Source organism: Gadus chalcogrammus, chromosome 14, assembly GCF_026213295.1.
Source record: "Gadus chalcogrammus isolate NIFS_2021 chromosome 14, NIFS_Gcha_1.0, whole genome shotgun sequence".
NCBI lineage: Eukaryota > Metazoa > Chordata > Actinopteri > Gadiformes > Gadidae > Gadus > Gadus chalcogrammus.
This window is the reverse complement of record NC_079425.1, coordinates 23703659-23715714: the sequence shown is the minus strand read 5'-3', so window position 1 is coordinate 23715714 and position 12056 is coordinate 23703659. Positions and strand designations below refer to the sequence as shown.

Genomic DNA, 12056 nt, shown 5'->3' with positions numbered 1-12056 from the left:
AGAGAGAGCGCGAGACGCGGCACCCCTGCACGGAGGGAGACGCAGTGAGAGAGAACACTTAAAGTTGGATATTTCCCCTTAGATAAGCAGTATTTTTAATGAACAGCCTTCTCTCGACGTCGCTCCCACATCATTCCCTCTGAATCTGCTTAACACTTATTCCTCGCTACTTCCTTCAACTTCTCCCCACTCTTTGGGGTAAAAAACGAATTCTGCAAATGTTACATAAGTAGAATGCTAGTTCTGTCATCTTCATCTTATCACACCTATGTTTTATTTTTGCTGTGTGTCTGCAAATGAGGGTAGGCCGCAGGCCGCGATGGGGATCATAAGGGCCTCAGCTTCAGGGGGGCCTAACAGCCCTTAATAATTGGTCCAGGCCCCTCAAAGCACTTCTGACATACTGTGCTTCAGAGAAAATGGAAGCGACTCAAGTCCATAGATGCACGGGCAGATTTGAATGAATCTCCATAGATAATATGATATTTTAGCCTAGAGAATTAATGGCAAAGGCGTCTGCTGACGAGGTTGCTAGAGAACGGACGCTTTGAAGAATCGGTCGTGTTTAAATGTTTTAATGACAGCCCATGTTTCATAAAAAATATATATTTATGTTGATATTTATATTAATATATAATGAAGGAATACATCTTAAGAAAAGCTGTCAGGACATAAATGCCATTAGCACAATGTACGAAAATGGTGCTTTTTAGTTGGATAGCGCTCAGCAAACAACCCAAAATATTTCAAATTGCCCGATAATGCACTTCTCCTTATCTCTTTTATCAAATGTGTACGTGGCTTAAACAGCCCCACAGAACCACACACGCCGATTGACTGTTGGTTGAAGCATCTTCCTTAGCACTTATGATGCTACTCACGTTGGCCAAACCTTTTTATACCCCAAAACAACGCAGCATCGAGGATAATGAGGTGGTTTACTAAGATGGCCTCTAAAACACAGACACACAGACACACACACACACACACACACACACAGACACAGACACACACAGACACACGCACACACACACCACTACACGCAGACACACACCCACAGACACACTGACACACACGCACACACAACCACAAACACAAACATGCATGCATACACACACACACAACCACACACGCAGACACACACAGACCACCACAGACACACGCACACACACACCAGGATGCTGTGCTGCCCTGTGTTGCTCGGTGGGAAGGCCATGTCCCACCCCCGCCGCCCTGCTCCAGCGCCACGCGAGGCTCAGCCTGGTGCTGTGGAGGAGAGGAGAGCCCCTCTAAAGGGGACACACGGCCCGTCCACATCCCGGTGGCATAGCTCCCGCCGTAGCCTGTAGTCCCAGCATGGCTGGCCAGGGGAGCGGCTCAGAGGCAGCCCCTGGTCTGGCTCTTTATGCTGTGGTGCTAGCCTGCACCCCACCCCCTCACTCTCCCCCACTCTCCCTCCCTCCCTTGTTTCCTCCCTCCCTCCCTCCCTCCCTCCCTCCCTCCCTCCCTCCTCCTTTTTTTCCCTCCCTCTTCCCTCCCTCTCCTCCTCCCTCACTCCCTCTCTCCCTCCCTCCCTCTCTCCCTCCCTTTCTCCCTCCCTCCCTCCCTCTCCTCCTCCCTCCCTCCTACCATCCCTCCCTCCCTCTCTCCCTCCCTCTCCCTTCTCCCTCCCTCTCTCTCTCCCTCCCTCCCTCCCTCCCTCCCCCCTCCCTCCCTCCCTCCCTCCCTCCCTCCTCCCTCCCTCTCCTCCTCCCTCCCTCCCTCGCTTTCTTTCCTTCCCTCTTCCCTCCCCCTCCTCCTCCCTCCCTCCCTCTCCTCCTCCCTCCCTCCCTCCCTCCCTCCCTCCCTCCCTCTCTCCCTCCCTCCTCCCTCCCTCTCCTCCTGCCTCCCTCCCTCGCTTTCTTTCCCTCCCTCTTCCCTCCCCCTCCTCCTCCCTCCCTCCCTCTCCTCCTCCCTCCCTCCCTCCTCCCTCCCTCCCTCCTCCCTCCCTCTCTCCCTCCTCCTTCCCTCCTCCCTCCTCTCCCTCCCTCCCTCCCTCCCTCTCCCTCCCTCCATTCCTCACTCGTTCCTCACTCGTTCCCTCCCTCCCTCCCTCCCTCTCTCCCTCCCTCTCTCCCTCCCTCCCTCCCTCCTCCCTCCCTCCCTCCCTTCCCGCTCAGCCCCATGGCCGCCGCCTGTGACGTCAAGCGGAGCCCGTTCTGCTTCACCAAGGACATCTGTCTGTGAGCGTCTGGGCGGCTGCGGGCACGGCCCCAGGCCTGGCTGAGGAGGAGGAGGAGGAGGAGGAGGAGGAGGAGGAGGAGGAGGAGGAGGAGGTGGTGGTGGTGGGATGCTGAAGGGGAGGGGGCAGTGAGGGTGAGAGAGTCTTTTGTTAAAAAGAGCAGGGAATGAGAGAGGCAGGTCGGCCATCTTGGCTGGCGGACGTCCCCCTGGCTGTGGGAGTTAAGCAGACGGCTCGGAGGACCGCGCTGTTTGCAGACGGCTTGTGTGTTAGCAGGCTAGCCTCGTTGTGGAGTCGGGCTGTGTGTTAGCAGGCTAGCCTCGTTGTGGAGTCGGGCTGTATGTTAGCAGGCTAGCCTCGTTGTGGAGTCGGGCTGTGTGTTAGCAGGCTAGCCTCGTTGTGGAGTCGGGCTGTATGTTAGCAGGCTAGCCTCGTTGTGGAGTCGGGCTGTGTGTTAGCAGGCTAGCCTCGTTGTGGAGTCGGGCTGTGTAGCCAAATAAATAGGTGTGTTTAATGTTAGATGCTTATGCTTTTGGGGCTGCGATTCATGAAAGATGGTTGCGTGATAACTACGATAAAAATATAATTATGATAAGGATTTGCATCGTGCTACAAACGACTAAGTGTTTCTGTTTCATCCTCTTAATCAGGACCCTCACGTTTTAGTTGCCATGAAGTATTGGGGTTTTGGGGTTCGGGCAGAACGTGACACATCAGATTGATTGATGGACTGATTCAGCAATCCTTTTAAAGGAATTGAAAAATAAATGTTGGACCCCCAAGGCAGAATTCAATCCCCCAGAGGTAGGAAATTTGCCGCACGTGATACATGTCTTGGATACATGGTGGAAATTCATCAAGTCACACTATAACGCAACAGAAGACCTGACAGAGTGTTTGTGTACAGTGGCGTTTATATGCCCCGTGCTACCCGTTTGCCTTACTGCCTCCTCCACTCATTTAGGTGGGAAAGCGGGGAACAAATCAGGGGTTTGAACAATTGAATGTCACACGGTGACAGCCATCGCAAACCGAGTTCACAGTTGATGACAATACATTACCGAAGAAAGACGGATAGACGGTGGACAGATCCTATACTTAGGAGATCTAGATCTGATACTGTATTTCCTATACCTGGGAAATATAGGTCCTGTACTATATAGATCTGATATGAATTTAATTCCATAAAATTTTTTTGCGGTGCTCAAGGATCTGTCACTGGAGGTGACTTATGGTTTTCTCATGTTTCCAGTTCTGTCTGGTCGTACATAAGTAAGTGAAATAAACCATTCATGTCATGTGGCGTGCAACACAGACGGCTCCTTTCTTTATCAGCGTCTGCGATCAATACAAGCAAACCCATATGTAGCTGTTTTCATGCGCGTCGTTTAGATTCATCAGCCCTGATGCGTGTTGTGGTTCCTGGTGGTTTCGGATACGTTCTGCCTCGGCTGACCTTTGCTAATAATTTGACTTTACAAGTCCCAATCCTGTGCCTTAAAAGGGCATCCAGGCTCTCTGAAGCGCTGATATTTGTGCAATTCAGGAGAAGCGCATATTTTTTTTGTGTCATTGATCGGATCTGGCAACGGTATGGATGTTGCAAAGTGTTTTTTATTTCCTAGTCCAGGAGGATATCACAGAAATCACTGATTAAATTCGCAGTGAGTAACATTTCGACTAGCTCGTAGCTTTAAGTAACCTGAACTCATCTGCAGTTAATGCCGATCGATTATGAGTTCAACAATGTTATCGATAAAATCACATCTCCTAACTGATATATTCTACAAAAAATAAATGCATTTCTCTTTGTTTACAATAATCTTAATATGGACACTCCCTATACCCCTCCCGCCCAACCTAAACCCCTCCCACTCCCCTAAACCCCTCCCACTCAACCTGAACCCCTCCCACTCCCACTAAACCCCTCCTACTCAACCTAAACTCCTCCCACTCCCGCTAAACCCCTCCCACTCACACAAAACCCCTCCCACTCACACATCCAGCTAGCAGAGCTATACTGGTTCACGTCCAACAGTTGCACCGCAAGTTTTAATGGACAGAACACTGGCTTTAGTCTTTGGAATTCTAATAGTCTCCCAGCTTCTAACTGGGAGCGGCTAAAGTCCCAACACTGGGACTTCAGTAAAGTCCCCCAGACCAGCAGAAGGCCGTCCCAGTCCCTCGCCCCGGCCCTCCGCCCCGGGGCAGAGCCTACGTGAGGCTGCGTGCTCCTCTTCACGCCCCTGCAGAACAACTCGTATAATGTAATGAGTGATTAACTCATGTACAGCTCCTCTGACTGAAGCAACAGCACGGCCCCGGAGTGGCAGTGTCTGAATAAATAAACACAACGTAGTAGTTCAGCGCGCGGGGCGCCAGATCGGGATCAGAAACCAACCTCCTCAGTCACGGGAAATGCAGAGAGGAGGCTTGCAGATGGTGGAATAAGGTCTGCATTTATCATACAGTCATAAATCTGGAAACGCAGACACTTGCTGCGGGCCCTCCGAGGCTGTGGTGGATGCCAACTGCCAGGCGGAAAACTGCCGGCATCCTGGTGCCATCAGTGAGATAGCAGACCTCTCTCTCTCTCTCTCCCTCTGTCTCTGTCTCTCTCTCTCTCTCTCTCTCTCTCTCTCTCTCTCTCTCTCTCTCCCTCTGTCTCTGTCTCTCTCTCTCTCTCTCTCTCTCTCTCTCTCTCTCTCTCTCCCTCTGTCTCTGTCTCTCTCTCTCTCCCCCCCCTTCTCTCTCTCTCTTTCTCTCTCCCCAGCTCTCTGTCTCTTCTCTCTCTTTCTGTCTCTCTCTCTCGGCCTCGGTCTCTCTCTCTCTCGTCCCTGTGTCTCTATCTTTGTCTCCTACTCACTCTCTCTGTCTCTGTCTCCCCCTCTCTCTCCCTCTCTCCGTCCCTCTCCCCTCCCCTCTCCCCGCTCAGAGAGGGTATTCTTTAAGGTCATGCCCGGAGAGCTGTGCGCTGTTTGTGGCCAACCCTAACAAGGTTAGCATTGATAGCATGAAGGCTACATCTGATATAGCGTGGACCCTGGGTAATAACCCCTTCCAGCCGGCCGCGAGATCCGGCCTCATCTGAGCGGCGTCGTCCCTCTCTTATCGCAAAAAATACCTAATATGTATTATCTTTACTTGTTCTAAACACAAAACGCACCTCCAACATATCCGTACACGATGTTCTGAGGACCGCCCCCCTCCTGAGACACAATATAAGCGGCAGAGGATGTGTGGGCTTGATAGCGGCTCTGCTATGTTGTGCGCTCCCTGTTGTCTGTGTGTTGATTTGGCTCTGCTAAATGTGAAGTGGCAACACCCTAAAGGCCAAGCCTGGCCCCAGGGCCTTTTGGAGGGAATCAGAGGACCCAACTGCACGACTGCGTGCACATTTTGGCTCCGCATTTGTACACCAAAGCAACCTTTTATAGAGCGGCATCTCAAAGCAACATGGAATGACCCCCCCACCCCCCCCCACCAAACCACGCGCCCCCACCCCGATCAGACGATGCACGCGGCGGACGCACACAGCCACACGGCCACACGCTGAGACACAACGTGAAACAACATAAAAGACATGAAAGCGCGTATTGATTGTCCCTGTTAGCTTCGATCGGGGCGTGGACTCGCCCCCGGCGGGCAGAGCACCGGCCGGATGGTGGACCCCGCGCCCCCCCCCCCCCTGCTGGGCCGCAAACTAGACGCGCACGTTCCGGTGTGTGTGTGGGTGAATGTGGGTTGAGTGTGGATGTGGATTTGTGGGTGGGTGTGGGTCGAGTGTGTGTTTGTCGTGTGTGTGTTTGTGTGGGTGGGTGTGCATGTGTGTGGTGTGGGTCGTGTGTGTAGATTATCTGTGCATCGAGTGTGTATGTGGGTTGAGTGTATGTATGTGTTGACTGTGTGTGTGTGTTTGTGTGTGTGTTTGTGTGTGTTGAGTGTTTAGTCCGTGTGTGAGTGTCAAGTGTGTGTGTCGATTGTGTGTGCGTCGAGTGTGTGGGTGTGGCTGTGGGTGGGTGTGTGTCGAGTGTTTGGTGTGTATGGTGTGTGTGCGCATGTTTGTCGAGTGTGCGTGGTGTGTATGGTGTGGGTGTGTGGTGTCTGTTTGTGTGTGTGCTGTGTGTCTGTATGTGTGTGTGTGATGTGTGATGTGTGTGTGTGGGGGTGAGTGTGTGTGTGGAGTGTGTGTGTGCAGGGGAGGGGCTGTGACACCCTGTGTGCCATGTCCCCGGGCCCTCACACGTCTAGCCAATGGAAAGGGCACATCCCGGCGCTGCGGGGCTCCGCCCCCGTCCCCCCTGCAGACAGACGTGACATTACCTCCGGTCCCCCCCCCCCCACCCCCTTTACACATCACAAACTGACAAATCACAACGGGGCCATGTGACCAGGCAGCTCAGCACCCCTCCCACCTCCGCTACCTCCACCCCCTCCTCCACCCCCTCCTCCACCCCCTCCTCCATTACCTCCACCCCCTCCTCCACCGCCTCCGCTACCTCCACCCCCTCCTCCATCACCTCCACCTCCAACCCCTCCTCCACCACCTCCACCTCCACCCCCTCCTCCACCTCCTCCACCTCCGCCTCCTCCTCCACCTCCACCTCCACCACATCCACCTCCTCCACCTCCGCCACCTCCACCCCCTCCTCCACCCCCTCCTCCACCCCCTCCTCCATCACCTCCACCCCCTCCTCCACCACCTCCGCTACCTCCACCCCCTCCTCCATCACCTCCACCTCCAACCCCTCCTCCACCACCTCCACCTCCACCCCCTCCTCCACCTCCTCCACCTCCGCCTCCTCCTCCACCTCCACCTCCACCACATCCACCTCCTCCACCTCCACCACCTCCACCCCCTCCTCCACCTCCTCCACCTCCGCCTCCACCTCCACCACATCCACCTCCAACACCTCCTCCACCTCCTCCACCTCCACCACCTCCTCCACCACCTCCTCCACCACCTCCACCTCCTCCACCCCCTCCTCCACCACCTCCACCAACAACCCCCTCTTACACCTGCTCCACCTCCACCACCTCCTCCAGCTCCTCCACCTCAACCACGTCCACCACCTCCACCACCTCCACCACCTCCTCCTCCTTCACCTCCTCTACCACCTCCTCCTCCACCACCTCCACCTCATCCTCTACCTTCACCACCACCACCACCTCCACCACCTTCCTCCACCTCCTCCACCACCTTCCTCCTCTACCTCCTCCTTCCTCTGTACCCGCCGTAGCTCTCTGACTCTCTGACAACAGGCCTCCATTTTGTTCTCTCTGGGTGGAGGCCTCCTCCTCCTGCTCCTCCTGGCACTACCTGGATCTGACGGGGTTTGGGTGGTGCTATCAGAAACGTGCCTTGATTCCTCTAATGAGGAATGTGTACGAGGTTCGTCAGCAGCTCGGTCTGCAAGCGGAGTGCATGCAGCGATGGGGTGTATATATAGAGGGTAGGGAGTATAAATAGTCGTGTCAGTAATGTCAGATTGTTATATCATACCGTGCTTTATATTCTGTGATACCACAGAGACAGCAGAATGCAGCAGAGAAGATGTGCATTTGGAAGAGATTCAAATTTGTGCTGAGCGAGGTCAATATTTGTGTAGAATGGAGTGAAAGAGTAGCATTCTGGGTGTTCGTGTGGACGGGTTCCGCTTAAAGTGACTGAAAAACCTTCCAGGAAGAGCTGTCATCGCCCTCCTTCTCCTTCTAATCTCAAACGTTATCCATGTGTCGTTCCCCTGCTACCATCTGAGCTGCCAACGCTCGCTGTTTCATTAAACACTGCCCCATAGCCCACTAGAAACAATCTAACAGTGAGTTCAGTGATACTACAGTAAAATAGCTGATTAACGTGCCCTGTGGTTCTCTCTCCCTCTGCAGATGCAGCAACACGAACTGGCCCAGACGAGGCAGAGGGAGGCTAACCTCACCGCTCTGGCCGCCATCGGCCCCCGAAAGAAACGCAAGATGGATTCGGCGTGGGCCACGGCGTCGGGGAGCGAGGTGAGAGGACCCCTCCACGTCCGGGCGGCGGAAGAGCTTTCTTATGCGCTGACCACCTCTGATCAGACACTTGAGGGATCCCTCCTGTTCAATGCCTGGTTATGGCACGTTTATTAAAGGGGACATATTATGAAAACAACACTTTTCCTGGGATTTGGGGTGTTGTTTTGGGTCCCTGGTGCTCCCGCACACATGCAAACTTTGAAAAAGTCTGTACATGATTTTTTGAGTGAGATATGCATTTATGAAAGTACCCCACCTACAGTTACCAAACGAGCTTCCTGTGCTGCACAGTTGAACATTACCTCCCACTTCCCCACTCCCCTCCAATCAGGGCATAGCTAAGATTTTGTGGACCAGCGGACGAGCAGCTCCGGCGGGGGGCAGCCCTGCAGCTAAGCTCTAGGAGTACAATCCCATTCTCTCCGGAGGAGGAGACATGGAGGAGAAAGGGATTGTACTCCCGGAGCTGAGCTGCCGGACTGCCGCCAAGCTACCTCCGCCGGACTGCCGCCGAAGTCCGGCCGTCGTCGAAGCTGTCCGGCCGCCGCAGAAGCTTTGGCGGCAGTCCGGCAGTGTGCTCCGGGATCTGAACTGCGGCCGAAGCTTTCCGGCTGCTCCGGCGGGTGTACTCCGGGAGCTGAACTGCCGCCGAAGCTGGCAGGTCCGGCGGGGGTAGGTCTCGGCGGCAGTCCAGCAGCTCCAGCGCGGGGAGCTCGGCGGCAAGTCAAGCAGCTCAGCTCCCGGAGTACAATCCCTTTCTCCTACATGTCGCGGCTCATGGACTTCAGTGAGTCAAGGCCAAAGTTCCTTTACTTGTTGTGGAAGTGCCAGAGACGTCAGACGGAGTCTTTATGAATCATAATATCATCCGAGGCGCACATAGCTTTTGGCCGTGATATTAGATATAATATTATATAAATACCCATATATAATATTATTATTATTATTATTATTATTATTATTATTATTATTATTATTATTATTATATTATACTATATGATATAGATATAGAGCTCCAGATTTCCGCAAACGGCAACAATCCCTTCTCCTCCATGCTGTGGTTCAGTCTGACAGCTCATTGGTCAATGGGCAGCAGCTCATTTGCATTAAAGCTACAGACACCAGAAACAGCGCATTCTGAAGGGACTGAAAGAGAGGGGAATAGCAGTAGGCAAGATCTTTTTTCCTAAAAGCTATTTCCCGCAAACAGCTTCAAAAACATGTTTTCTGGAACTCAAATACCATGTTTACTTTTTGGGAAAACACCATAATATGTCTCCTTTAACCGGTGTTACATTAATAACTAATTAACATTAGTCAATGTTAAAAGCATTATTATACAGCATTAGCACACATTGTGTCGTCATGTGTGTATCTTGTCGCGTTGTCGCATTACGGTGACACGTTTCAAGTCACGTTGCGTGATGTCAAGTCACGTTGCGTGGTGTCAAGTCACATAGCTTTGTGTCAAGACACGTTGCGTCAAGTCGCGTCGTGTTAAGTCACGTCTCTTCGGGTCAAGTCACGTTGCTTTGTGTCAAGTCGCGGCTATCCGGACTATAATAATTATATGCAAGAATGCAAAATATGAATACTAGTAAATATAATTATCAACAAATTTGACACGAGGGCATTATACCCCCTCCTATATGCAATTACAGCTACTATAAATCGATTGACAAACATAAGTACTTTCTTTGAAAAACCCCCGTTTATTCATAGAGGGACGGTTCGTTCCGGTAAAAATAGACTTGAAGTCTATTTCAGCAATTTGCTGTCCGTCTGATGTCAGCTCTCATGGAATAGAGCGGGGTTTGTTACTAAGAGCTCCACGCTACGCTCAACGACGCCTGGGTGGCTAGTCTAAGGGGGGTTAGGGATGGGGTTAAGTTTAGTTACCCTGCTAGTGGACATTAAGGGGCCACTCACACTAGGGCCGCGGCCCCCTGCCCGAGCTCATTTGCATACTAAAGTGTAGAACATTTGGCTAGTGTGACCACGCCATCCGTATTCCAGCACGGAACAGCCCCCTGGCCACGGCACACTTGCGAGAGGTGTGCCGTGGCCAAAGTACAGATGCTAATGAGATGACACGCGCACACGCGCGGATACGCAACGTGAGCTGGATGACGTAGTCCTTGCGCGACCCTTCTTTCTTTATAGGTCTATGCCCTTCTTCCCCACAACAATCATTTTAAACGATGGCGGCAAGCGGTTCACGAGTGGGTTTACGTTGGTGCAATAGTGAAGTCGAGTGTTTACTTGAAATTTGGGCCGACGACAGCATTCCCGTTGTTGTTCTCCATGGTTGTTCTGGCGGCGAGGACGCTTGGTGATGACGTATTTATCGTATTACGACGTGATGACGTATGTATGAAGGAGCAATTGTGCCCAGGCCACGGCCTTTGGGAGCAGTGTGACCAGGGGCCAGCGGGGGGAGGGGGGGAATCGTGCTGAATCTTCCTGCAGCACGGAACAGGCAAACGGCCCTAGTATGAGTGGCCCCTAAGGTTACTGTTAAGTAAACATGTAGTTAACAGGACCACGTTAACTTTGTTAACACGAACACCGTTAGTCAACATGATCACCACTAGTATATTATTACTAGACCATTAGTTAACTGCTAATTAACTGTTAGTTAAGGATTATTACTGCATTGACTAATGTCCATTCGTGGTTAATCGATGTACCCTTATCGTAAAGTGTAAACCTGTTTTTATTTTGCACGGACCTGATCGTACAATATGTGACCATGACATGGTTCAGACAGACTTATTTTGACCTGTCTTTCAAATCATATCGTGTGCACTGAGATAGAACGAGCTAGACTATTGTATAGCGACATATCAACATATCTTGTTGAATCAAAGGCTAAACATGGGATCATCCCACCTCTCCACATCAGCCATCAAAGCTGTCCCCATGTACATTGTGTCGTGCGGTCAGCAGTGCAACGCAGACCGCACTGTGAGTCTGCGTGGTCCGCTCGTCAACACTCAGATCAGACACAGAGCCGGGCATCGCCGCTAACCACGAGCGCCTAACAGGAAACAGTGTTTCCAGCCGGGCCCGGCTATTCGTGTACGTCACGTGATCAAAACCAAAGGCCGCACGAACAGATGGCCGTCCACGCATGGATTCCGGATTGAAGTTAGAATTGTGTTTTATTTCAAGAAGAAAACCACAAGTACACTCACTGCCTTGAAGTGAAGCGCCCGCACGCCTCCAAGGCAGAGTGCTGATCCCGTGCTCTCACGGCCGTCTCGCTGTGGGCCTCGCAGACATTTAACACGCGTCGTGGCGTAGGCAGACGTCCCCGTCGCCCGTCTTAGAAGGTGAGAGCCTTTCAGACTTTTGTACTTCATTAGAACGTTGGCAACGCGCAGAGGGGAGGCCCGGTGGGGAACCCACAGAGATCTGCTAATGATGCAAACCGAGGCCAATAGGCCCTGTGTGTTTCAGCAGGAACCAGGAACCCATCGCCTAGATCTGCCTCTTTCAAGATCTTTTCAAGACATTTTCCAGATAACCCATAAGAAATATGCTTTCACGTCCTACTGTGTATTAACTCCAGAGGAAAAACAACAATAACAACATACACTGTCGTGTAACTGTAACACATTCTATTTGAGCACTACATTTTTTAACATTATATTACTGTTTTTCTCTTTTCTCAAATCAAAAACATTGTCGGCTGTAAACTTTTGCATGGGTGGGCGTGTGTTTGCATGTGTGTGTCTGTCTTTGTGTATCTGTGTGTGTCTGTGTGTGCTTGGATGTGTGTGTATGCAGGGGTGGGTGCGTGCGTGTGTCCGTGCAGTTG

The 12056-nt window shown here is 52.1% G+C and overlaps 1 protein-coding gene across 1 annotated transcript in view; it reads left to right on the top strand.

The window, feature by feature from the left end:
• LOC130403717 (transcription initiation factor TFIID subunit 4-like) overlaps positions 1-10500 on the top strand; it is a 64721-nt gene extending 54221 nt beyond the window's left edge. The window contains exon 13 of the mRNA XM_056608138.1: positions 8108-10500. Coding sequence (XP_056464113.1) covers positions 8108-8347 — 240 coding nt within the window. The 3' untranslated portion in view covers positions 8348-10500. The remainder of the gene's footprint in view (positions 1-8107) is intronic.
• Positions 10501-12056: the final 1556 nt, after the last annotated feature.